Consider the following 27,871-nt stretch of genomic DNA (forward strand, 5'->3'; position numbering starts at 1 on the left):
GTGTAACTTGAGGCTCGTCATTGACTACTTTTCTAACTCCACATACTTAACATTGAGTGCAAACTTTAAGAATTTCAATTGTTTTATTTTAATCTTTGTCACTTTTCTTTGAGCACTGAGGGACTCTCTTAGGTCCTCTTTTCTGTACCATATGACAGTTGGTAATTAGAGAGACCCAGACAGACATTTGGCTTCTGAAATTTTTCTTGCAATTCAGGTTCAATCTAAGGATCAAGAAACGAGACAACCACATTCATGTCCCGGCTGGTGGCCCTAGTTAAAACTAGTGAGTCAAAAAGCAAAAGGAACATAAAAAGATGTGACCATGGGAGGGGGACTTGATGGGAGGGGTGGGGGTCAGGGAAAGAGGGAGGAGAGTAAGAGAGGGAGGGGGGAGGGTGAGTGGGGAGGAGTGTGACCAGAATGTTTTGCATATGTGCATAACTGTTGAGGAATATGCTAATTATTCAAATAAATTTAGAGAAATGAGGCAAACAGTGTCCTATGGACTCAGTATTTGTGGCACATAACAGTCTGCCTTTTGATTGGGCATTCCAGACTAAGCACTAATGTTCCAGCCAAGGAGGTGGCTTTGGGCTGGGAAAGGATTCATAGTCCAATGGATTTTGTTAGGACTTCTGCCTTGACTGTTGGCAAGGGCTTTCTGCTTGCCATGTGATTAGTGCTCCGGACACCATTTGACCTTCTTCTCGGGAAACCGAACAACAGAGAAGAAAAGAGAATTGAGGTGTGGGGCGAGCAAGGTAGACCCCGGTCATGTTCCTCAGTACAGCTATGCCTGAGCCAACCTTGGCTTCAGCTAGCCTGGGTATGTATATAAGCTAATAAACTGTCTTAAAGTTGTGTACGTGTGCACTCATCCTTCATGAGGGCCCTGCATGTGCATTATTCCTGGGTCCTTATTATCCACATGTTATAAATAAGGGAACGGAGATTCAGGGCCTGAGGTGGAGGCCGGCTGTTGTGACTTAGCAACTCATTCCATTTCTATCACTGGATACAGATACAGTGACTACAGCTCGTCATGCTTTCATCCCAGCCCCAGGTCAGACTCTCTTGTCTCCTAGGGCTATGGATAAGCGTCCTGGTGCGTCCATGGTCAGACAGGCTAAGCTGTCTTAGGTCACTGAGCTTCACCCCGCTTGTTCCAAGAACCTCCCTTCATTACGGCTTCTGAGTGCTCAGAAACCATTAACCAGGCTGAGCCCAGACCTAAGTGGCCTCCAGGCACCCAGGCTTCTGCTCTGGCAGATACAGATTCTGCCAGCAAGAGCAATTCTGGGAAGACGCATGCATCTTTGAAGTAATGAAACTTTTTTACATCCGCACCTCAAAGCTTGGGGTGGGGGTGGGGGTGGGGTGAAGAAAAGGACAATTATTTGAATGGATGTTAACAGTGTTTTAATATTTAACGTACAAAACATGGAGGTTAATAACACAGAAAACAAGACAGCAATGGCGGAAAAAACGGCAAAGCAAGGGGAAGCTTTGAAACAGCCAGGTGCTACACCGAGACCCACTAACTGAAAACAGCTGATTCTCACTGCCTCCAGTCCGACCAGGGACTTTCTGGTGGGTGGGCAGGTGGGGGTAGGGGTGGGGTGCATTGTGTCCATGGCCTCAAAGGGGTGACCTTCCATTTGGACCCCAAGAACCTTAACAATCTTCATGCCCTAGATTGCTTATTTCTACCTCCTTCCCCCTCCTTCCACCTGCCCCCTCCCCTTAAATTGTTTGGTCTGTTCATTCTTTATGCCATTTCAGATAATGATTTTCCAGAGGGCCTTCTTCAGTATAGTCTAAAATCACTGTAGTCCCAGTGGGAAAAACTCTGCGTATTAACCTGGCTCTTGGTCAACACAGCTCCTTAGACGGTCTGTACATACTCGGAGCCACCACTGAATATTCATCCCTGCCCCCCAGAGGCCACTTATATATGCACTATTAATGCAAGGACTGCCCTTTTTCTCCATAGGAACTTGATGGCCAGGCTCTTACAGCATAGCGCTACAGCTGTTTCAGGTTCAGGTGGGTTTTAGAGAGCACCCTATCTCCATTTCCTGGGAGCATTCAGGCTCACATGGAGATGGAGTTCATGCTTTCTCCTTGAACGGGTCGTCCTACAAGCACAGAGAAGGGTGTGGTCTGCATATTGATGCCCGGCGCAGCTGTCAGAACTGCAAAACTGCCTACAGGACCAAAGAAGTGGCCCTGTCGATTGGCAGTAACTGTAGCTATGCCAGACACACAGGTCTCTATTGGATTTTTTGAAAAAAAAAAAAAAAAAAAGAACCCGTTTTAAGCTACTTTAATTTTTTTACTTTTAAACAGGGGCTGCATCTATGAGTACTAAGGCCGTGGAGACCTCAAAAGAAAACTATTAGACTCAGTGAGCTTTTGTTGAAGCTTGGATTTATATAGGATCTTACGCTATAGACAATGTCAAGGGATGCTTTTTTTTCCCCAGCTTTTTCTATATGTAAGGCTGAAACTAATTCACTGAGATACCAAACCGTTTTGCTAATATACTATTTATTATAACTATACCTAGGACTCAGGTTACCCAAAAGAATCTATTTCTTACTCTTCTAGGGGGAATTTCTGACTTCCGAGAGAAGGAGGACTTCTAGTGGAAAGCTCTGGAAGGGCCTTGCTGGAATCAGCAGATGCTGAGCAGAGCGAACAGGCTCGCTTGCCTTCTTTGAAAATCACTGTGGCGAGTAATGTTCTAGATCACCACATAGGGGGACTCAGATGACTGGCTGGGGGGAAACACAACTATCTTTCCTCTGGCATTCTTTCTTTAAGTGGTGTTCATTATTATTATCAGTCAAGTTGGGGGTGGGTAAGGCACAATTGAGTAGGAAATAATGCCTTTTAATGTATTTTTTTTTCCTTTTAAAATTTCCCTTGGTGGTCAAGCTGGAAAATCGACCATCAGCAGGCTTATTAAGTACGAGGAAGGAAAGTTTCTCTAAACCATTAAAGTATTAGTCTGTGAGTCAAATTCCATTCCATCACCAGATGAAAAGAAAGTCTACGGTAAAAAGCAGAGGGTTGGGCTAAAGTGAGTGTTATGGCCTCTAACTCATAAACGATAACTCAGCTGTTTTGTGATGGGATATTTAGAGGCAGACACATGTGGCCAAGACTGTCTAGCCTCCCTATGGATGAAAATCAGGCTTTACCAACTTTCAGATGTCAGTTGAAATCAACAAGGGAACAAGGTAGACTCCCGTTGCTTTGGGGTGAGCTCTTCTTGGGGAAGGGTTCCTCCTGCACACAGGTTGGCGGGTCTTAGAGCACTACACATAGTCATACTTGGTAGGATGAGACTGTTCATCGTCTTCTGTGCGGGCACCCCCATCGTAGATCTTCTTGTTTCTGGTGTTGGACCCAAAGCCAGTGCTGGCCTTAAAGCCTCCAGGCCTGTAGGCAACATTTTGGCCAGAGGCATGGTAAGACACAGCTTTGAAGCTGAAAGGCAAGGAAAGAGTCCATGAACACCTGTGCGATTAGTAGGGGGACATAATTCATGTGTGTTTAGTAGGACTGACTTCCCCATTTACTCCTGATTGTTTCTGTCTTAGAAGGGGACAGTTCAGTGTTTGAAGAGGTATGGTAGTCTTGATTAGACCAAGGTACCACATTCAGAATTTCTTGATTTTTACATCAGGCCTTCAAAGAAGAGAGGAGACTTGGTAGGGGGAGGGAGAGATTTAAAGTAAGAGAAGAAGGGTGTCTGAGAGGGGGATGGAGTACACATGACGTGAAAGCAGGAGGGAAAGAGGAGATCAGCAAGGAGGGAGGGGAGATGGGACATGTGTGTGTGTGTGTGGGGGGGTGATGAGAGAAATAAGGGCAAAACTGGGCACGTGTCTAGAAATGTCATGAAACCTGTCATGATTTTATGTTTCCTGCAAACTTAAATGAGATTGGCCTGTTCTTGTTCATCTTCCCTCCTTCTTTCCTTCCTTCCTCCCTCCCTCCCTCCCTCCATCCCTCCCTTCTCCCTTCCTTCCTTTCTTTCTTTCTTTCTTTCTTTCTTTCTTTCTTTCTTTCTTTCTTTCTTTCTTTCTTCCTTCTTTCCTTCCTTCCTTCCTTCCTTCCTTCCTTCCTTCCTTCCTTCCTTTCTTCCTTTCTTTCCTTCCTTCTCTCTCTCTCTCTCTCTCTCTTCCTCTCTTTCTTCCTTCCTTCCTTTCTTTCTTTCTTTCTTTCTTTCTTCCTTCCTTCCTTTCTTTCCTTCCTTCTCTCTCTCTCTCTTCCTCTCTTTCTTCCTTCCTTCCTTCCTTTCTTTCTTTCTTTCTTTCTTTCTTTCTTTCTTTCTTTCTTTCTTTCTTTCTTTCTTTCTTTCTTTCTTTCTTTCTTTCTTTCTTTCTCTCTGGCAGTAGCCTACATAAGCCAGGTTGAGCTTCTAACTTGCTGTGTAGCTGAGGATGACCTTGAACTCTTAACAACCCCCTGCCCCCACCTCCTCAGTGCTGATGTTACAAGTGTGCACCTCCATGGCTTTGTTTTTGGTTCTAACCTAAAAAAACTAATAAAACATTCTGTCTGCCTGTCTGTCTGTCCATCTGTCTTATACACGTTTGAGCTGTAAGGAGATGGTTGTTACTGACTACGGAATTGTTTCTGTTATTTAAAACGAAGGTGACAGTGTCCAGTGGGATCTTTTTGACAAAGAATCACGGACCCTGTCAGCTGGAATGCACATGTGTGCAACTTCTCATTTGCTTGTCTTATGGACAAGGTATCAGAGGCTACTGTGGCGTGAATATGTGCCCTCCAAAATTCACAGGAAACTTAGTCCCCTGGTGTGATGATGCTAAGGAATGAGCCTTTGGGGCGATGGGGTCACACACCTTTAGTCCCAGCACTGGGAAGGCAGAGGTAGGTGGATCTCTGAGTACGAGGCCAGCATGGTCTATAGAGTAAGTTTTAAGATGCCCGGGACTGGGGCTGGTGAGATGGCTCAGTGGGTAAGAGCACCCGACTGCTCTTCCGAAGGTTCGGAGTTCAAATCCCAGCAACCACATGGTGGCTCACAACCATCCGTAACAAGATCTGACTCCCTCTTCTGGGTTGTCTGAGGACAGCTACAGTGTACTTACATATAATAAATAAATGAATCTTAAAAAAAAAAAAAAAAAAAAAAAAAAAAGATGGCCAGGACTACACAAAGAAACTCTGTCTCCAAAAAGATCAGGAAAAAAAGAGAAATGGGCCTTTGAAAACATGATCAAACCATGAGAGATTTGGGTTTTGTAAAAGGCTCCAGGTTGAAGGGGTCTCTTCCTTGCCCTCCATTCCTTCTCCCATGTGAAGACAATGCATCCCATCTCGGCCGCAGAGACTGGGCTCTCACCAGACACCCATCCCAATGCCCTTCTCTTGGACTTCCCAGCACTAGAGCCAGAATAAATACATTTTTTGTTTGTTTATAAATTAGCTACTGTAGGGTGTTGTGCTCTAACAGTCCTAATGCACTCGGTCAGAGGCCTGGAGAGCAGAAAGGACCTGTTGTGGTTGCAGGGCTGGTGAGTAGTGGAACCACCACACAATCCTGTAGGCATAGTGTTCTTGAGCACAGAGTAAAGGCGTGGGGTGATGAGTTATTCAAATGCCCTCGTTATTCAAATGCTGATGTCTCTGCCCTCATATCTTGTTTCAATCTGAACAGGACCTTGTAATGTCTGTCAAGAAGCTCCTGTTTCAAGTTTGCGGGAATGCTGATCACCCAATGGCTGGGCGGAAGGGGGAGGGGCTGATGCCAGCCAATGGGGGGAGAGAGAGAAGGGAGAGGGGAGGGAACGGGAGGGAGGGGAGAGGGTACAGGGAAGAGGGGAGAACTGAGAAAGGAGATTGGAATGAGACCCACGAGAAGAGGCTCGGAGAAGACACCTTGGGAAGAAACATCTGAAGCAAAGAGAGCTGACACAGTATTAAAATGCAAGTATCTTATGGATGGCTGGTTCATAGTCCGATTAGCATAGGGGGTTAAGGTAAATCTTTTAACTGCCCAGGTATTGAAGTACAGCTTGAAATAAATCTTAGTTTCTCTGTGTGGTTATTGGAGTCTAACAAAGGTAAAAAAAAAATACAGCCGCTGGATTAATTCACTGATCACATTTATATTAAAATAATTCATTTTACATCATCTGACTCCACCAATCCCAGGGCCTTGACAAAAGTTCAGAGCAGACTTGACATCAGGACTGATCCTTTGTGGTGAGACTGGTCCTGTGCATTGCTGGGTGTCCACCGTGGACATATTCTCACTAGAAAGCAGATTCCTTTCCCCTACCATTACCAAAGCAATCAAGTATTTTCAGATGTTGCCAAATACCTCTGCAGGCAGGAGTGATGCAAAAATCTCTTCCAGCATAGGATTACAGAGTTAGGAAGTGCTGGAGCTGGAGGGAACTTAGAGGGATTTTACCTCTATCCCCCACCCCACGATTCCAAAGAGTATCCACTAAACATTCCCTGGGGGATCTTGTTCTATTTCTTAGCTTCCCTATAAAAGAGGAAGTTCATCGCTCCCTTAGCCGATGCCATTCTTCCATGTATGTGGACCAATTATTCCAGCTACAAAGTATACATCAAATGATGTATGCAGTGGGAGGGAGGACTCACGGGAGGACTCACTTGCTGTCATCTGGTGTCAGGCCACGGCAGGCGATGCACATCATCACTCCCCCAATCAGGGTGAGGCCTCCAGCAACCCAGCCCACGAACAGAGCTGCACCAAAGGTGTACCTGAGAGGGGAGATGTTGTGAAGACAGTGGTCCAAACCCTCCCCGTTCTTCCCCTTGCTTCCGGTTATGCCCGGCCCTGTTTAGTCCCCACTTTGTCTCTCTGCTGTTCAAAGAGAGAGCCTGCAACACTTGGCCAGAAGGCGCTTAAGAGTGATGGAATCACCCTCTGTTCTTTCTGAAGGAGTTTTGGTATTTCGAGTTTTCATAGTGGACCTTATCTCGGGTGGCATTACATAGCCTGAGATATGCCTTCCCTAAGGGCCCAAGCATTAAAGCTGGTGTCCAAGGCAGTACTACTGGGAGATGGTAGACATTAGGAATTGGAACCTATGGGAGATCTTAGGTCATTGAGAGTGTGCTTTCAAAGGATGTGAGACTCTTAGGATTAAAATTGAGAAAGTCTCATGCAAACAGGAATGACTTTATCAGTGACTTCCAGGTTGTCCTCTCTTTCTTTCTTCCTTTCTTTCTTTCTTTCTTTCTTTCTTTCTTTCTTTCTTTCTTTCTTTCTTTCTTTCTTTCTTTTTCTTCCTTCCTTCCTTCCTTCCTTCCTTCCTTCCTTCCTTCCTTCCTTCCTTCCTTCCTTTTTGAAAAAAAAATATTTTGTAGCTGTCTTCAGACACACCAGAAGAGGGCATCAGATCCCATTATAGATGGCTGTGAGCCACCATGTGATTGTTGGGAATTGAGCTTAGGACCTCTAGAAGAACAGCCAGTGCTATTAACCTCTGGGCCATCTCTCCAGCCCCAAGTTGTTCCTTCTAAACAAGAAACTATGGGAGAGACACAAAGAATAATAGCAGCTTCTGGGATCACTTTCCTCCTCAGTCTTGAAACAAGATAGACACATGACTGGGGCCTGGAGTTCCAGAGAGTCAGATCATGATGGCTGTTTCATCTCCATTCTTTCCTCTTGTTGGGTGGCTGGAGAAATACCAGGCACTTGCATGGACAGGATTTACACCACTCTCCTTTGGGTTTTGGCTGGTGCTTACTGATGGAATGTATCAATCAGATACTTGGGCTAAACAAATATAGGTATTGATGTTGCCAAATATAGGTATCGATATTGCTTTTCCATTAAACATTTTCCTGTGGCTGGAGAGATGGCTCAGTGGCTGCTTTTCCAGAGGACCTGGGTTCAATTCTCAGCACCCACATGGCAGCTCTGAACCATCTCTAACTCCAGCCTCAAGGGATATGACACCCTCTTCTGGTCTCCTCAGGCACTGCACAATGTGATATATAGGCATACACAGAGGCAAACACTCATACACATAGAATAAAAAGAAATAAAACCTCAAAAATTCAAAAAAGGTCCTGCTCCCCCCACCTCCAGGTATAGTGAGGCTTCATCTCCATCTCCTAGATCTCCACATGAGTGGGGGCTTTGACTGCCTCTTGCACTCTCAGCTCTGCCTGGGTCACAGTAGGTATTCAATACATTTGTTGAACAAATGAATGAGAGAGAGAGAAGGCAGCAGTACAGGAGGGAATATCAGTTTCCTCACCTGTAAGGCACCATACTTCTTTCTCTTGAAGATTTTCCCTGCTCCCACCAAGCTGCCATTATGGACTGAGGGTCTAAGTTGACATTCATTAGCATTGTGAGTTAGCCACCACAATGGGGCCCGTGTAAGCATGCTAGATAAAAACTGTGGACTGTCACTGTATTTCAGGGCAAATACCAGATCAGCCTCAAGTCATATCAGCAAGGGTATTTCATGGAAATTAAGTTTTTGAATTTCCAGATCATTGTTGAGTTACGATATGGAATGGTTGCCTCTGATAAATGTTTGCTATTTCAGGCACTGACAGTCACATTAAGCATACGGTTTAATCATCCTCTTTCAATATTCACTGTGGATCACTATGAAGTGGACTAGCGGGTTACCTGGTCTGAACGGTCTGCACCATGCCACCCATGCCGCCCATGCCGCTGTACATGTTAGCTGTGGACATCCAGAAGTTGGTCACCAGCATGTTGGCAAACACAGACACACCAATGATTGCACAGATGCCTGTGGGCGAAGAACAAGGACCAACTTAAGGGATCGCAATGTTTCTGTGGCAGTTTATGCTGAAATGAGTTCAGATGAAGACTGTAGGGTATTCTATTCCTGTAACAGAATGGCTGACTAACCATTGGCCGTTGAATTCCTACTTTGTGAGATACAGTGGGCAAGATACTGATATTTAATTCTGGAAGGATTCATGTGTGTGCACGCAGAAAGAGATGCTTCCACACACCTTGAGACCAAGTGCAAATAACCCAAGCATTTGGGAACTGATCTTTGGTTTATGGCAAGAGCTTTCCCCTTAAAACCACTTTCTAGAGTTTCACCTAGAAAATGCTTTTTAAGGGTCCAGGTCTATGTTTGCCTGTGACATTCTTATTATAGTGTTGGAGGCAGCTAAGAGGGTCCTTAGAGCTGGTTAGAATTCTGTGGAGTATAATTTGGCTTACACACACACACACACACACACACACACACACACACACACACTTAGATCTCGAATCCCAGTGTGAAACACCTTGAGCTCTGTTCAGTAGTGGGGAGGGACCACTTTTCTTCTATCAGGATAATTTGCTCTGACATTTGCAGGTGCAGGAGAGTGGGAGTCTGTTTACCGGAGATGATGAACAAGATCCCAGAAGTCAGAGTCATCTTGGCCTTGGCAGAGTCATCCATGCTACCAATGCGAATGCACTTCAGGGCGAAGATGGACACGAGGATACCGATGACCCCCAGAACAATGCCCACGATCATCAGGGCTCGTACAGCTTGCAGCATGGCTGTAGGAGAAGGGGCATGACACAGGCAGACCATCACTACACTGAGTAGGTTTTATGTCGGCAAAAACTCAGCAACCCCAATGAACCAGCGCGGACCCTTTGAGGACGTCAAGACCATAAACTGTTTTCTTTGACACTGTGCAAAAATGTGGAGTTGTGGGAAATGCCAAAAGGCATCACTTGTAACTCCTCTGAGGGATGAAAGATACGCTCAGAGATGCCCATAGAAGGAGAGAATTGTGGCTCAGTGCCGTTAAGAGAGCTCTGGGTATTTATTAGTATCATTTCAAAATTTTATAATCTGAGTCCAGAAAGGGAAAACATTTGTCTAACTTGATCAATAAATTATTTATCGAGTTGTCAGGAAACTCAAGTAACCCAAACATCATTCTACTTCTCTTTGCATAGGAACTGAAAGCAAATTGCAGAGAAACTCAGCACTAAGTCTGGCATGAGATAATCAAGGTAGCAAGAATATACCAGCAGTACTTTATTTTTTGTATATTAAGCCTTTCAACATGACCAGTTTATCAACGGTGTCCCTTTTCTGGAATCAATTGTTAGTGTAGGTCCTATTGGATCCTGTTTACCTCACCTCCAGATATGCCCAACTCAGTTTCCATTTTATTATTGGAAGACGGTAAATCACCTCAACAGTCACTCACCAAGACCCTCACACTGGGTATGGAACTTCAGTAGTGAACACTTTACAAAATATGGAGAGACATGCTGTTACTTAAGAGGGCTAAACGCTTTTTTTCCCCCTTGGGATCAAGGAGTTATCCTGACATCATTAAAAACCATATTTTGAAACTCATTCCTGTTGAGACTCTTAATTGAAATCAGGAGATTCTCAATTATGCAGGATATTTTCATTGGTGTTATTCTTTAAAGATCAATTGTTGGACAGTTTCCAAAGCATAATCATTGCTGAAGGTCTTTGCTGATGGGAGGGGATGTGACGTCATGGGATGCCACAACCACAGGAACCACATCCTACACTTCAATGTCAGAGGTCAGACAGAAAGATCTTTTTTCTCTTGTTTGAAACCATAGAAATTCTTTCCTAATTATCTAAGCACCAAATGCCCATTATAAACATCTCTGAGCTAGTAGGAACCTCCTAGAGTCTTTATCTCACTTCTTGTGGGAGGTGGGAAGATAGCCATCTGTAGCATCTTGATGAGTTATTTTTCTGGGAAATATTTCTTCTTAGAGAAGAGAAACAAAGCCCCACTGGTGTGTGTGTGTGTGTGTGTGTGTGTGTGTGTGTGTCTGATACTACTGTTTATTCCCTAGGCACCAAATCAGGAGCCAATTAGAGATGTATGGAGATGTCTAGGCCCTACAATGTTCTAACGATGAGGGGGTCACCTGAAAGAGATGTTATTCTTAGTATCAGATAGACCAGTTAATAATTTCCAGGTGAAATTCAAATTCAGGAGTAGAAAGAAACAGCAGAAAAACTTCCTGGTGGCCTTCTTACCATGGCTCTGGTGGCCTTCTTACTATGGCTCTGGTGGTCTCCTTATCATGGCTCTTGGATGGCTGAAATGAGATCCCACTGACTCTAGCTCAACAGTGCAGACCTCCATTTACCTTGTCCTAATTCTCCTCTCCCTCAGGAACTTGAGGTTGATTTTTAACTTTGCTTTTCTGCTGGGAGGAGTGTTCTGTAAGCCACTGTCACTAGCTGTGGTCCATTTCCAGTACAAGTTTTTGTGAGTTATCTGTCCGATCGTTTTTGGGAGAACTAAGAAGTTTGGCATCTTGAGGTTGCAGTTGGGTTCTGTGCTAGTGTAATTGGCAACTCCAGTGAGACACAAAGAACACATGAGTGTTGAAGGGGCGTTAAGACCTGTCTACTTGTAAAATATGGTTTAGCTCTTTCACTGTACCTGGAATACTGTGGTATTCCAGAGCCACGCCCAGTGGCTGAGAGCAAATACATTGTTCCTTTCCTTATCAATACATGCAAATGCATATTCATGCCATCTACTGGGGTATTTGTTTCTGTCTTTGTGTTTTTAGAGGCAGCACACACTGAATTATTGTAGCCATGAATTAATGATGCCTCGACATACTCGTCTATGAATTTGTTCATTCACCATGTTTTAGGGATTTTTCTTCTGCTTTCCTTTTGTTTAGAATTTCATCGTGTATCCAAGGATAGCCCTGGACTCACCAGGTAGTCCAGGTTGGCTTTGAATTCCCAGCAATTCTTCTACCTCAGCCTGCCAAATATTGGGATTCCAGAGAAACGACCTGCCTTCAAGCCTTTGGTGTTCAGAGATTGGCTATTTCCACAGTCCTGGGCCTTATATTTTTTTCTTACCTTGGGAATGCTCTGGCTGAATAAATGCCAGAGAACTTTGTAATAGTAACTCATGGAGTGAGTCTGGTTGTCTTTTGTACACACAGTTGAATGACACAGTGATTTTGTGGTTCAGAACTGTGACTCAGAGGACATTTGTAAGATAGCCCACACCCTCTGGAAATAAATATCCTCAGGCTGTTCTGCTTTTACATGTTACCATTGGGAAACTGGATGTTTGAGAAAAAAAGGACTGGAGACATCGCCCCTGTCTTGCTCCCACTGGCCTCTTAGAAGTTTTCAGTCTACCCAGGATCCTACTAAAAGTTAAAAAAAAAACTACTCTAGTTTTGATCTTTCAACTCCTAAGCTGCTAGAAAAATTACAACATAATTTATTCATATTGAGAAACACTGGGCCAAGCATCTGGTTAAGGTAACACAACCAGAATCAATCGAACAGAATCAACTGGGCGCCAGTGAACCAATCAAACCACCACATAGGACGAAGGTGGTCCTTCCCTTGATCCTATGGAAGTTGGAGCCCTGGGCAGATGGTTTGTGCCAGGTTTTCGGGTTCTTTCTTCTTGTTTGCTCTTTCTTGACCTGCAATGTGGGCAGGACGTGCTTTGAGTAAGGGTTCCAGCATGTCCCAGAGCCCCTTCTTATTTTTCTGAACCTCTTCGTTACTTTTGCCCCCTCTGCTCTATGGGGTTTGAAGGACTATAACATTGACTTGTGACTTGGGGTTTAGGAACCCAGGCTTGAATGGATGGATCGAGGCCTTCTCTGCTTAGAAACCCCTAGTGTGATGGAGGCAGGTGACAGGAAGTGGATGGACAAGTGCTGCACCATCTATAATGATCTTGGAGAGACAAGAAGATGATCTGAGCTCCCTTTTTAGCTTGAAGAGTCTACCTTCTGGAATCCAAATCCTTCTGCTTAGATAGAAACAGAAAAATTACACAGAACCGTAGGTTTTTCTTTTTCCACTGAGTCTCTTATTTGATATTTTGATCAAACGGCAAGGGCTTGTCAAATGATAAGGCGTGAGTCAGTAGGCTCTGTCCTCTGAGTCCCTGCACCAAAGGTGTGACACAACATTCTTCCCAGTGAATAATTTGCCTTATCAGCCAGAAGGGCGGGCAAGACTCTGGGCTGATAAAAGCAAACAGAAAGGTTGGGACTCAGAGTTCCCCTTTCTGTTGCAAAATCTCTCATTCCGAAGAGTCGCTGTGGATTGAGGGGTGAGGGGCACCAAGGTGTGGGGCTCAGTCCTGATTGCATCTGAGCATGCCCAGAATCTTCAGAGACATGACAATGGCCTTGCCTCATTCGGAGCCTGTCACTGGGTTGTTCCACAGTGTAAGACTTTTTAGAGTGAAGCATTGACAATGGTCCTGAGGGATACTCAAGGAGGAAAGCGTGCCCAGAGCTGTGAGCACTGAGCTGGTATCAGAGTACCTCTGTGAAGACAGTGGTTTGCTGAGAACCAAAGGCCCATGGATTGGGGCTTGGAGGAGCAGAGAGAGAACCCACAATTCCAGGCAGCTGGGTCTGCCTGACTGGAGACAGGAAGGGATAGAGGGGGATTCCACATGGGGAAGTCTGTGGCTGACCTCAGAGGGAAGTTTCAGAACAAAGCAGACCCGGGTTCTCCAAAGAGCCCAAGGAACCAATAGAAAGGCCCTCATGGTCTCCGAAATTCTGCCATCCTGCGATGACAGACGAGTGTCTCCAGGATAGTCATTTGACCCCAGGGATGCAAGTCCCTCCCTCAACTCTGGATCTTGAAATAAAGATGTCTCTTGCACAGAGATGTCACAAGGCCTGGGTACCACGTGGTATCTGCATCAAATTAAGCCAGGCTTGATAAATGTCAGTTCATTCTATTTCCCTAAAAGAGCCATCTCCACACGGCTTTGGCTTGTACAAGCTATGCATGAACATGCGATAAAACTAGCAAGACTATGTGATTGTGATGAGCAAAAGACAAAGGTGGCTGAGAAGAGGGAGGCTGGACCTAGTGGCAGCAGGGAGGGTTAAAGGACAGACAGAGTGGGGGACTGGGACACAGGATCTGGCAGTGGACAGATGAGTCAAATGCACTTAATCCCCAATACAATAGTTATAAATAGTATAAAGAGGTGGGGTTCGAAAGGAGGGTTCAATCTTATGAATGACAGAAGGTCTTATCTAAGGGGTTAGGGAAGTCTGGTTGTACCTTTTGTTCCTTCCTTCCCTTTCACTGTGTGAGAACTCAGCAAAAGGTAACTTCTGTCAGGAGGAAGCAGACCTGCTGTCACCTTGACCTTGGACTTTCCAGCTTCCAGAGAGGCGAGAGATAAGCAGAGGGGGCTGTTCCTACATCTCCCAGTCTATGGTACTTCTGTTGTAGTATTTTCTCAGCCTTTCAGGTGAGATTCAGCTATATAACTCTAGGGATATGCCTCTCCACCAAGAAACAATGCTGTACCCTGACAAGGCCAGCCCCAGGCTTGCGACTTTGTGGTAACTGGCCCTGCCATGGAGAACAGGATCACCAGGGCGGCAAGCTGAGCATGCATTCTGGTCCTTAAGCCTCGGCTTTACTCCTCGAGAAACTGGGGCAAGCAGCCTTGTTTTAACCCCAGTTACAGGTCCTCAGGAGCTTTGTGGACATGGGCTCGGCTCCTTGAGGCACCTCCTTCTCTTGTATGATGACGTACAGACATTGGAATGCTTGTCCTTACAGTAAAAGACATCCTGTGCTTCTTCTCTTCTCTTCTCTTCTCTTCTCTTCTCTTCTCTTCTCTTCTCTTCTCTTCTCTTCTCTTCTCTTCTCTTCTCTTCTCTTCTCTTCTCTTCTCTTCTCTTCCCTTCCCTTCCCTTCCCTTCCCTTCCCTTCCCTTCCCTTCCCTTCCCTTCCCTTCCTCTTCCCTTCCCTTCCCTTCCCTTCCCTTCCCTTCCCTTCCCTTCCCTTCCCTTCCCTTCCCTTCCCTTCCCTTCCCTTCCCTTCCCTTCCCTTCCCTTCCCTTCCCCTCTCCCCTCCCCTTCCCTTCCCTTCCCCTCTCCCCTCCCCTCCCCTCCCCCTCCCCTCCCCCTCTCCTCCCATCCCCTCCCCCTCCCCTCCCCCTCCCCTCCCCTCCCCTCCCCTCCCCTCCCTCCCTCCCTCCCTCCCTCCCTCCCTTCCTTCCTTCCTTCCTTCCTTCCTTCCTTTTTAGTTTGAAGAGAGGGAAAACAGCTTGTTTAAAAAACACGAGGCACTCCCAGATCCCAGCTTAACTTTGTGACTAATGGACTCATCCATTTCCGAGGGCCATGTTTTTCTGTTAGCAACTGGGAAAAGAGCAGCTGGCTTCATATGAGTGTGAGCACCAGACTTCATGAGAACACATTCAGCCAGGGGCAAGAAGAAATGAGCAGGACAGTTTTAGAAAAGATTCTTCAGAATTGTCATATATTTTTCCCCCTTGCAGGTTTTTGGGTTCAATGTTGACTTGTTGAAACCTCTCACTCTGTGCCTACAAATATGATTCACTGGTTGATGGGAAACTCTCTAATTCTCCAGTGGTGGTTGCTTTTAGGCAGTGATGCAGAAGCAGGGAGCTGAAACTTATCATATGAAAAACCCCAAGATTTTTAGTGCCTGTGGCAGGGCTGAGAAATCTGAAGGACCCTGGACACAGATGTGATAGGCATGGAGAAAAAAAGATCAGCACTCTAAGTCATCTTTACTCTGAATATTTTGGGTGGTATAGCCACAGTGATGACTTAGCAACGCCAACAGCTGGCTTTGTGAATAGGCTGCTTAGCTCTTAACACACACGTCTTACAGTTGGGGAAAATTAAATCAGGAGATGTGAGGGGCCAAGATATCCTTAACACACCCGCTTCTAACCCTAGGGCTTGCCATTGCCCCCAATATGGTCCAAATGTTTGCAAACATATTAAGCAAGTAGTTTCTGACTGCAATGGCTTCATGATGGCAGTGGTACGGGGTTGGTAGAAGTTGTTCTCTCTCCCCTGCTTGCTGAATGAGCTTAGCTTTGCTGTTGCACTGTCTCCAGGAAGTACTAAAAACCATGCACCGATCACCCTCTGGATAGAGGTGGTACTCTCTTGGGCACAGTTAATTGTGCTATAGAAGGGGTATGGGTGATGAAGTATCTTTTATGCTCATTATCCTCAAGTGCAGACCATCTCTCATTAGGTCTCAAAAAGCCCATTCCCAGTTGGAACTAGAACCACACCAGGCAGGAGGAAAGGACGGTTTAGAAAAATCACTGAGGCTCGTGGCTGTGTGGCCATCGTCCATGCATGTGATTTTGGCCACATTCTATGTCCTTCCTCTCAGTTTCTATGGTTTTATTTATTTATTTATATTTTTTATTTTTTATTTTTTATTTTTTTGAGACAGGGTTTCTCTGTATAGCCCTGGCTGTCCTGGAACTCACTTTGTAGACCAGGCTGGCCTCGAACTCAGAAATCCGCCTGCCTCTGCCTCTGCTTCTGCCTCTGCCTCTGCCTCTGCCTCTGCCTCTGCCTCTGCCTCTGCCTCTGCCTCTGCCTCTGCCTCTGCCTCTGCCTCTGCCTCTGCCTCTGCCTCTGCCTCTGCCTCTACCTCTGCCTCTGCCTCTGCCTCTGCCTCTGCCTCCCGAGTGCTGGGATTAAAGGCATGCGCCACCACTGTCCGGCCAGTTTCTATGTTTTAAGAATACAGCAGTACATGCTTCCCTCTAAGAGAGTCTTGGGGCAGCCCAGCACTCGGCCACTCCCTTCACATCTGGGCACTGCATGTTGCATAGACTGGAACACAGCAAGAGGAGGTCAGCTATCAGGCACACAGAGCTGATGAAGAAGAGCAATAACATCCAGCAGCACTAAGCGCATTGCTGTGGGACCTTAACGCTTATCTTTGCAGTCCTTGCGCACTGTGTCCTAAAACTCAACTCTCCTCGCCTCCTCGCCCCCCACCAGTAAGTTTGAAACATCTCAGGGCTTTTTAATGGTGTGAACCGGGCTTCCTCTTTAAAGCTGCCTGTCTGGCTTGACGTGGAATAAGGTACCGCCAAGTGTCCCTTCCTTCCATCTAAGTTTTTGGGGAAGAAGCTTGAGTCTCTGCTCCATGGCCCTATCTACACTCATCTGATAAGTCTTGAGGAATTTTTTTCTTCACTGAAACTCCTCAAACAGCTCCTCCTTCTGGATTCCTGGCCACTCCCATCAAATGTCTGCCCTCTGAAACCATATTCTTGTATCCGACAACATATCACAGGCAGAGAGAGGAATTTAGCAATCTTTGCTGAAGATATGAGTGGACATCCACCATACACCTTTTCTCGCATGCTCCTACAGCCTTGGACCATTGTACCGTTGAGGAATTACCTGCTTTGTGGAACTGAGATCAGTGTGGAAGTGAGGCTAGGACTGTAGCTCAATAGAAAGCAGTTGCTTAGTGAATACAAAGGTCTGGCCCTAGGTTCCATGTCCAATAAAGCAAGAACCACAATCCGATAACAAACCAAAACCAAATGAAACACCAACAACAAAAACCAAAACCAATGGCGTAGAAAGCAGAAGTGGGTGTTGGGAGGTTAGCATAGCAGGTGGACTGCAGCCTGGACAGTTACTGCTCAAAGGACCTCTGTGGCCGAGGTGATCATTGCTTATCCAAATAGCTGGAAGCCTCCACATCTCTCACTGTCCAGGGCCATGTGTCCAGTTCTAGCCAATGCTTTTTATGTGGAGGTGACCAGTGTCACTTCCAGGCTGATGTCTAAGAGCTCATGTGCTCCCGATATGACTTTCTCTTGCCTCGGCTGAGTAGCATATCAACAAATAAATAATCTATAATCTTTTCCTTCCGACTTCAGATGGGCAGATGGCAAATTTACATGGTGTGAAGCTACTGAATTGTGCAGTGTGGTTGTTGCAGCAGCTAGCATTAACTACTCTTAACTGTCTTTAAAACTCTAGTCCATGAAATATACAGTAAGCATGCGGAAGATGTTTATTAATAACGAGACTGGGTGATCAAGTGTCTACTTCAGAAGGAGGAGGACAAGGTCATTTTCTACACACGGAAACACAACAGCAAAAGCAAAATCCAAAGGCAAAATCCATCTTCTGCTTTTTGGGAGAGGAAATTTCTTATCTGTAATTTTTTTTGTGTGTGTAAATGGCTTGCATAACCATTGAATTAAATTCTAATTATTCAGTTCAACCTAATTTATCAACCGTTTGCTGAATAGCCTCCCTACCAGGCCCTATGTTCAGAACTGGGAGGAGACTCTTGCTCTGGTTCACAGGGGTGTTAACACACAGCCGAATGGGACAAATGTATAACTAATGAAGTTAATAGTCTAAAGTTCAGACTCAGTCTGCCTCTCCCACCACTGAATAAGCATTTTCTTACGGCTCCTGTTAATATCCGTGTCAAAGTACCATCAAAGCCACTGCTTTTTCATTGACATAGCTACACACTCATGTCCCCTCCACCAGGATTTACAGGTGGCCACAAGGCCAATTTTGCATCAAGTCCTCTGAGATATGCAAGCGCCACTGCTGAGATTCATGAACGGAGTCAACGGGGCAGGAGAATTCGATGTTCTGAGCATACTCTTGGGCCGCTCTGGTTTATACCAGTTGGGGGCGCTGGAAGGAGAGATTCTGGGCAGCTGGACCAGAGAACACTAGGAGGAGAGAGAGAAGAACGGGATGGAGCAGAATGTGAGCCTTAGGAAGAGAGAGCAGAGGAGGCAGGAGGGGGGAAGAGGAAAGGCTCCTGTGGTAAGAGTCTCATGTCTACTCACTAATCAAGCAGGGAATAATCATGGGAATTGCCTGGGGCTTAGCATGAGTAGGAGACCAAGGACTGGAAGAATCAATCACTCCAACCCCTGTGCTGTGTGGTCAAAGAAGCAGAGAAGCCAGGACACGGGATCAAAACCAGACTGAGGGAGGGGATGAGTTTGTCTTGAAGTACTGGGAAAAGGTAGCCTTTTAATTCAGTGAATAGGAAGGAAACAGAACTTGACAAGGGTTAGAATCGGGAAGTCACTTTCCAAGAAAGGAGGGCAGGAGTCCAGGTTAGCAGGAGATGTTGGAGGATGTGAAGAGAGGGGCAGCTCAATAGGACAGGCTCCTAGACAGGAAGACAAAGGGCCTCCAGAACATGGGTGGAAGGTGAGTTTTGTGGAATTATGGGGTGGATAGGAGATTCTCATCATGGGGAGAAAAGATCTCACAGCAGGACAGGATCAAAGATCATGCAATGGGGTTGAACCACGTGGGTGAGTCGGGCTTGGAATGTTCAGAGCAGACATTGCGATAGGAAGCACGCAATCGGCAGTGTTTGGTGGGTGCTAGAAAGAGGGTACTGAGCACAGGACAGACACGGAGGTAACATGTGAATATGATCTCAGTCTATTTTAGTATGGATGTGGCTAGCCATGCAATAATCCAGGTTTTGTATGGTCTCCCCTTGACCTATCCCTTCAACACAGTATAATCTCTCCTGGTAGTCTGTTCCCCATCCCTCGGGCTATTTTCTTTCTCCCCTGCCTCCCTGCTTAGGTTTCTCATCCAGTCTGTGACTGTAACCCTGCATGGAGTGGCTTTCCAAGGCAGAGTCCACCCTGACACTACTCCTCAAAACAAAGATGGACTAATCAAATTGCTTTTCATAATTCCGCTCCAAGAGCCTCACGACCCCTTAGCATCTTGTAGATTTGTTTCATCTTTACAAGGGGTTTGCTTCAGAGAATCAAAGCCACACCTATGCCCTTGTACAAGTTGAGTTTGTGAATTATCGAGAATGCAAAGTGCCTATGATGCATGAAAAAATTATTCATATTAGAAGCAAAATTCAACTTTTATCTTCAAAGGTGAAATGGTGTCATATATTATATCCTACATTGTTATAATATTATAATCTGACAACTCTTGCTTTTAGGGCAAGTATAGCAGATATTTTAATTGCAAATGCAGAAAAAGGAAATCGTAATTTAATGATAATGATCGTTTTTTTACACCTCACAGAGATCCTGCTTTAAAAAAAAAAGTAATCAAATCGAAAGTACAATTGAAATCACTCTCAATAAATTTCTCTGTCTATAACAAAATGCCATCCCCCCCCCCCCCTCTCTACTCTCAAGTCTATTCAGGCAGAAGCAAGTCTCTTGCTAATGGAAAGAAGCCTTTTATGTTCTCCTTAAACAACAAGGTTCAAACTAGCCTTTACCAGCACGTCCTTATATTAGACCCACTCTATTTGGCTGCTGTATGAATTCTCCTATCTCCTACATGGCTACTGTTCCCTTTGATCCAATGCCAAATTCTCTATTCACACCTTTTATTGGGAGCCAAGGCTGCCACAGTCACACCTGAGGCGGATTGCTCAGTCCTGGGAGTTTCTGAGGATGCGCAGCCCCTCAGCCTTGCCTCAATCACCTCGCCTACCTGGAAGGCCCAGGATGGTGAAGTATGGCCGGCACTCGGTGAACCCCGAGCTCTGTTGCACGCAACTCCTCCAGAGCCCTTCATACTGGAACACGGCGGTGACTGGGTTGTCATACAGGTCTTGAGTGCTCCACATGTCCATCCCAGTGGCGGCTATGCAGCCGGCCAGACCCAGGAGGGACAGGAGAAGCCCTACCACCTGGCACGTGGTGGTGGCCATGGCTTCAGCTGCTGGGCGCAGGCTTCCAGGAGCAACCACCACCCTCTTGCTGGGAAGGTTCACGGCCTCGGGCCTCGCTGGGGAGCGCTCTTAATCAGAAGCTCCCCTCAGCTCAGTGTTTGCTCATACTGTTTTCCTTAGATAGTTCAGTTTCGCTCCTGCTTCAAGGGCATGGTTTTCATTTGTTGGGGAAGCAGCCCCAAGAGGCACTTGTCTGGTTGAGCTTTGCAGCCCGGGTGGTTGGAACGTGGAGCAGGCTGAGTGGACGAACCTACTCTCCCCTCCTCCAGGCCCTCCGGGCTCTGCCTCTGCCCAGAACGCACTATCTAGGGGAAATCAAAGTTTGTCCACTACCGTGACAGCATGAGGAGAGACCACCAAGGCTGACCCTATCTATAACAAAACTTGCTGGGATTCACCCATTTGTCCCTATTGTAATTCAGACTGTAATACATTCTCCTCGCACTTCTATGTCACCTTTCTGTTCTGATCCCCAAAGGGCAGGGCACCTGTTATTATTTCATTCGTTAAGAGGTGGAAAAGGAATTTGTCCAGATGTTTTGAACTACAAGTACTGTAAGAGGCAGCAGTAGTGATTTCTACCCTTCACTTTCAGACTAGCGTTCCTTCTCTATCTACAAACTGAGAGGCTAGAACAAGCAAAGTTGAGAACAGGAAACCAGGTTGTAGAGATATACCCTTGATCTGCAGGTATTGATATGGCCCAGGGAGCTGTCCCTCATAAAACGGAACTATACAAATACCAAATACCACACACACACACACACACACACACACACACACACACACACACAACCACACACAACCACACCCTCTCTCCCCCACCACTTTTCTAGACATGGCAAGTTCTCTCTCCAGGAAGCCAGCTCATATTTGAATGTTATCTTGGATGCCCCCAGTCCCAATAAACACACAAAAAAATAGTTAACATGGATGGTCTTCTCGGGCAACCCTCTCCTCGACTGCACACTGCTTCCTGTGGTTGGTATTTGTAGAGAGTGAAGCATGAACCAGAACTGTCCCAAAGAGGGAACAAGCCAGCCATGACAAATGAGAAGCTCCGAGTGCTGCTGAGCCGAGCTACAAGGCCGAGACAATTGTCAATGCTATCGGCTTCTGCTGGGGGACTGAGATTGATCGATTAGGTTAAATAATGTTGGTGGAATGTATTCTAGATTAATTCTCGACATTGCTTCTGGGGGCACTGCCAACCTTGGTGCTACCGGAGGCCATATTTGTCATTCCCACAGAGCTCTGTGTGTGTGGTTCTCAGCTATCTGGTTTATCACTCATTCCTCCTAAAAATGTCGGCTCTAATGCAGCTAAAATAGGTTGAAACAGGTAAAAAAATTGATTTACCTATTTTTATTTGTAGCAGTTTCTCTATGATGTTTTACACTGACTTTTAAAGTTGGGGAGGGGATCTTATTTCAGTAATATGCTTTCTTTCTTGGTTGAAATGTGGCAATGAATTTGTGTGTGTGTGTGTGTTTTCTTTGTTTCTTTCTTTTTTTTAGGAAAAATTAAATTTAAGTGCTAAACTAAAGCTAAATCTACCTACATAGAATCTGAATGAAAAGAGAGAAATTATAAGTCTACACACTTTAGAGGATATATTTAAAACACTTGGAAAATGAAAATTTTACTTTCTGGGTGCGGTTTCTGTGCTCTGATGAGAGACCACTGCTTTAGTTGTCTGTGCCAGAGAGTGACTGACTGGTGGTCCAGGGAGGAGAATCTGAGTTCCTGTTTGTGACAACAGGTGTTGTTAAAACGGACCACATATCCCTGTGTGCGTTCAGTCCCTGGATCTGATCCTATTTACAGGAATAGCTTCAGTACAACTTTGTTTAGTAATCTCTAGAACGGAGCGAGATGCGTTGGTGACGTCCTCGGGGGAAATCACCTGGTGTTCAGCTTTAACACAGCTCCTGTCACTTGGGCCAGTGCCTTCCCAGGCGCTGATGTTATTTGGCCCGCACTGGAGAGATGATTCTCTCGGTTTTCTTAACTTTTTCAGCTCGAACAGCAACTGAGTGATTTGGCAAGAATGGTGATCCAGAGAGCAATGAAAACATTATAGGTAGGTATTAGTTCAACTAGCTAGGAGAATAAATGGCACGTTTATTCATTTCTAAAAGCCACTACATTGAATATTAAACTTCTGATTCTAAAAGTGTTTGGTGTTGGTAATAGACTTGGAGTCATTTAAACAAATCACTCACATTTTAAAACTCCAAACTATTGGCTATACTTTCTTAGCAGTTCTCTGGATGAATCATTTTGGTAAAGAGATCACAATTTACATGGTCAAGAGATGATATGTTTGGTAGTTTGCTATTCCTATCTAGTTGTGCTTTGTCTTCAAAGGTCTTGCAAGGATACTTTCTATAACTTACCAGTCCTTTACATAGATGTACTGCTATTCACATAAAGACTTTCTGTTCTCCGTACCTAGATTTTTATCTGCCTCTAATTTCCTTTTATATGAAAGCAATGTCACGATAAACACTTAATATGCAACTTTCCCCAGCATTTCTGGTCACTCTCTTAAGATAGACTCTTAGGTGAACTAAGTTGTCAAAGAGTGTGAAGTATTAAAGCAATATCTCCTTTATGTAGAATGACATTCCCCCATACATTTTATTCACAACATTGCTATTTAAAAAGATTGTTCTAGGCGGCGGAGAGATGGCTCTGTGGTCAAGAAGCCTGACTGCTCTTCCAGAGGCCCGAGGCTACTTCCACAACCCACACGATGGTTCACAGTTGTCTGTAACTCCAGTTTCAGGGGCTCTGATGCCTTCTTCTGGCCTCAGAGGTCACTGAACGCACACGGAGCACAGACATACATGCAGGTAAAATACTCACATATATAAAATAAAGGCAAAAGGGAGAATAGTTCTATACTTTCACCTACTTTGTGAAATTCGTAAGTTATACATGATCCTTTGTTTTAATTTGAATTTGAACACTTAAAAGTTTATTTTATTAGTGTTTGGAGTGTGTGTATGTGTACACGATACATTTCTGGTGGTCAGAGGACAACTTCCAAGAGTGTTAGTTCTCTCCTTCATCATGAGACCCAGGGATTTAACTCAGGCCAATGATATTTGCTTTCTAAGCACTTCTACTGCCTGAGCCCTTTCTACTGACCCTGAGGCCCTGAAGGTTTTTTGTTTCTTTTCGAAGGACTTTTGGGCTGAGTGAGATGGAGCACACCTTTAAACCCAGCTCTTGGTGGGGGTTGGGTAGGCTTTGAATTCAAGGCCCCTGTGGTTTATAAATTGAGTCCTAGGCCAGCCAGGGCCACACAGAGTTTCTTGAGGTCAAGAAACTCACAACAACAGAATTCTTATAAGGCAAGTGTTTTCTTTCTTGAATTGGTGTCTGCCCTGCTCATTCGTTCATTCACCAACACTTTAACATCTCTTACCATCAATTGATGTGAACTCTTTGTGAATTGCAGTAACACACTCTACTGCAGTAAGTATAACAAGCATGTTATTGGCTTTTCACCTTCATTTCCAGTTTTTGGAAAAAAAATACAATGTATTCTGTTTTATCTGCCTTTCAGTATCTGGCACATACAGTGTGCTCAGTTAAGTGCTTGTTGAATGATGTAGCCAAATGAATTGATTTTTTTCCTTCATGCTTTCCTCTGTTGGTTTTATTCTTAGAGTGATATTTCCCATACAGGAGGCAACCACATTATACATTATCTTATATTTAAAAATATTTAAAGAGTAGTTAATATATTTTTACATTTAATTAATATTGAATTTATTTTGGTATGCGATGGTTGATAATTCCATTTTCTTCCCATAAATCCCACTCAATAATTTCTGCAGCATTTTTTGAAGAGTCCCCTTCCCCCTGGGTTTTGTAAAACCTCTCGCACCTTCCATTAAACCCACATTCATGTCTTTTAACTTTTGTTCCATTAATCTGTTTGTTCATCTTTGTGGCAAAACACAACTCTAATTATGGAAGCATTAAAATTGTGTTGAATATCTTATAGAATAATGAAGACCATCACTTCATTATTTCTAAACAAAAACGGTTAAGCATTCCTCATTCGAATCTTCTTATTGATAAGGACACAGTCAAATTGTCGGAGGGAAACCCCTGTGTCTTTGATTAGAAGTTCTGTGATGCCCAGGGGTCCAGGATCTGAGAAAAGCAGCTCGGGGGAACCCTGACCTGCAACTCATACTGCAGGTCCACTTGGCAAAAATTTTAACCACTTGGTGCCTCTGTCTCCTCAGTGTGTGAAATGGAGGAAATGAGTTCTTATTTCATGGGATTGTTGAAAATATTAAAGTATAGGCTATTTAATTTAATGAATATATAATAATGTAAAATATATACCAACATATCCTGATTTCTTAAAATAATGCCCAGCACACAGCAAGGACCGAGACACCCACTATTGTTACCTACTTTATTAGTTGAAGATAAATAAATATTTTAATAATATTCTCACCAGGAATCTAAAGAATTTAAGAAATGTCACTTTGGCAAGACATTTTACTTTTTCCACTTGACTCCTGTCAATTGGTTATAAATGTTACTCCTTAAGTATTGTGGTCTATGGCTGTGCTGTGTGGCTCCCTCTTCCCCGACCCTCCTCCCCTCACTCCTACCCTATCTCTTTTTCCATTCTCTCTTACCTCACTGTCTTTTCTCAGATAGGAGTCTCCCTGTCTGGAAAACTCTTCCTTTGCCTTTCTCTCCCTCCCCACCTTCCTCCTCCTCCCTCCCTCCCTCCCTCTCTCTCTCTCTCTCTCTCTCTTTCTTTTCAGAAATGAATTGCCTTTAATATATCTGCATGAAATAGTTGACTAAAAGCATGATTACATAAATCTGATACATATGACCCAAACTTTTAAAAAAATATATGATGATATCTATTTAAAAAAAATAGATGACAAAAGTCTCTAGCTATTCAAGCCCCTTGATAATTATGTTATCCATATTCAGAAAGCTTGAAATATGTTGGTGCTCAGCAAATGTTCATTGAATGAATAAATATTTCTTCTAATACCACCATTTCTATGAGATTGTTTAGCCCCTATGGTTTCTAACTGTGTGAGGGAACCAAAGGGTTTGCTTTTCCTTCCTGTGTCCCCCAAGAAGGAATCTTGTCTACATCTTGGAACAGGTTGACCTCTGGCTGTGAGCCCACTGAAATGCCTCCTTTTCTAGGAAGGCAACAGGCAGTCCTACGCCTAGAGTTCTTTTAGAGCAGTAGTTCCCAACCTGTGGGTCACAACCCCTTGAGGACGAATGACCTTTTCACAGGGGTCACCTAACAGTATCAGAAAACACAGTTTTTTTACCTTACGATTTATAACAGTAGCAAAATTACAGTTATGAAGTAGCAGTGAAAGTAATTTTATGGTTAAGGGAGTCACCTAAACGTGATGAACTGTTTTAAGGGGTCACAGCATTAGGAAGGTTGAGAGTTGCTGCTCTGGAGGGCTGTGTTGTGTTCAAGTGTTTCTTGCTGAGCCCGAAACTATGTTTGCATTCCAATGGAAACTTTAAAACATGGGTGCTTTCCTTCCAGGGACAATGAAAAAGAAACTCAAACAGTAATGCCCTGGGTTCTCTGGCTAGCCCTAGATAGTTTCTGTGTCTACAGGGGTCGGCAAACTGAAGTCCTTGATTGCCAAAGAGCATTTTTCCTGGGAGGGCATTGCTCACCCTGCAGCACCAGAGCCTAAGCTTGAAGGCTGTGCCTGGCAGCCAGTCTGTCAGTGCTGACTGCATTCATTTTACAACCTGCCTTTTTGCATAGACCGGATGGCAGCCATTACCAACAGAAATACAGAGTGCAGAGGAAAGACCTTTGCCCATTGGATTCCAGAAATAACTGTGTTGGAGCTAGATTTCAGGAGTGCCATGGCCGTCTTTCCTCTGATGGACAAGCCCACTCCAAGAAAGCACCAGGCTTCAGACGTCTTATGGCCGCAGACATTTTGTAAAGCAAACCCATTGAGATAGGGTCTCTGCATCAACCGTAGGGATGGTGGATCTCTACAGATGGTGAATCTACGAAGGGATAAAGCTCCATAGAATTCCCATCTTCTCTTGCTTCCTTTTTTGGGTATTTAAGTCTTGACCCTGTGGTCAAATGGCAAGTCCCACCTAGGGAAGTCCCTGTGCTGTTTCTGATCTGTCCTACAATACTCAACTTAGACCAATCCCCTTAGTAAGACTTCTATGTGTATCCATGGAAGGAACAGATAAGCAAAATTAAAATGACACTGCCCCCGCCCCCCCAGCCATTCTATTAGTGAAAGACCTTTTCTGCTTTCTCTTCTGACTTGGATTTCTTTTCAAGTTAAAAAGACCAGTCCAGTAGGCAGAAAACCTATGTGGCCAACATGCCAATCTGGGGGAAAGGGCTTCGCAGCCCACAACTTTTCCTCATGGTAGAACTCATTTGTCAGGCAGACATTCCTGCTCTGGGAGGGTCTGGAGTCCCGTTCCTTGAGACCAATACTTTCTGGAGGTCAGACACCTGGAGGTCAGGGCCTTCCCGACCTCCAAGCCCTGGCCCATTCAGTGCACCCCTGAGAATCATGCTTCTTTCCTTCGGGTCTTTTTCACCCCATTTCTATCCTTGCTGTTAGCTTTAGAATTCCTGGAAGCAGGGATCAGGCCAGGAGGCCTGGATGTAGAATTTGTTCAGGAGGTATGCAGTCTCTGACTCAGCAAGGGGGCTCTTGGCTCTAAGAGGAGAACGTGATGAGCGTCTGGGTCTCCTCAGTTCTGTCCTTGAGGGTGGTTGAGACAATGCCATTGCTCATGTAAGAGCTATTAGATAAATGTGTCCTTGGGAGAACTAGGCTCCAGAAAGTTCCTCTCCCTATACTTCTATTCCAATCATTGTGGCAGTGACTGTTGCTCCTGTCAAATTGGAATCTTAGTTTCACTTGCTTTTTGGGCCCTCTCTGGGTGTCTCAGGCAGAGGCTGCTGCCCTTTTGCTACCCCCAGCCACCCTATGGTCTTTTTACCTGGCAACCCCAACAGGGTGAAGTAGCCTCGGCACTCGGTGAAGCCAGAGCTCTCTCGGACGCATGAACGCCATAGCCCTTGGTAGTTGAATACAGCGGTCACCGGGTTGTTGTATAAATCCTGGGTGCTCCACTGGTCCATACAAGTGGCTGCAATGATGCCCGCAAACCCGATCAGTGACACCACAAACCCCAAGCCCTGGCAGGCGGTCACCGACATGATGGAGCACAGAGTCCACACAAATGGAGAGGACAAGAGACAGGCAGGTTCT

The 27,871-nt window shown here is 45.0% G+C and overlaps 1 protein-coding gene across 4 annotated transcripts; it reads right to left on the minus strand.

Moving 5' to 3' along the window:
* Positions 1-1,399: 1,399 nt before the first annotated feature.
* Cldn18 (claudin 18) lies at positions 1,400-27,871 on the minus strand. Of its 4 annotated transcripts, none has more exons than NM_001194921.1 (5): positions 27,600-27,871; positions 9,413-9,577; positions 8,675-8,801; positions 6,670-6,780; positions 1,400-3,498 (listed from the first exon to the last, which is right to left on the minus strand). In NM_001194921.1, the coding sequence occupies exons 1-5, from the start codon at positions 27,817-27,819 to the stop codon at positions 3,327-3,329; spliced, it is 795 nt and encodes a 264-aa protein (NP_001181850.1). In that variant the 5' UTR covers positions 27,820-27,871; the 3' UTR covers positions 1,400-3,326. The 4 variants fall into 4 exon arrangements, with proteins under 4 accessions (NP_001181850.1, NP_001181852.1, NP_062789.1 ...); NM_001194923.1 differs by having other exon boundaries at positions 6,658-6,780; NM_019815.3 differs by lacking the exon at positions 27,600-27,871 and adding an exon at positions 20,333-20,667.

The sequence above is a fragment of the Mus musculus genome, chromosome 9 (genome assembly GCF_000001635.26).
Source record: "Mus musculus strain C57BL/6J chromosome 9, GRCm38.p6 C57BL/6J".
In the NCBI taxonomy this organism is placed as follows: domain Eukaryota; kingdom Metazoa; phylum Chordata; class Mammalia; order Rodentia; family Muridae; genus Mus; species Mus musculus.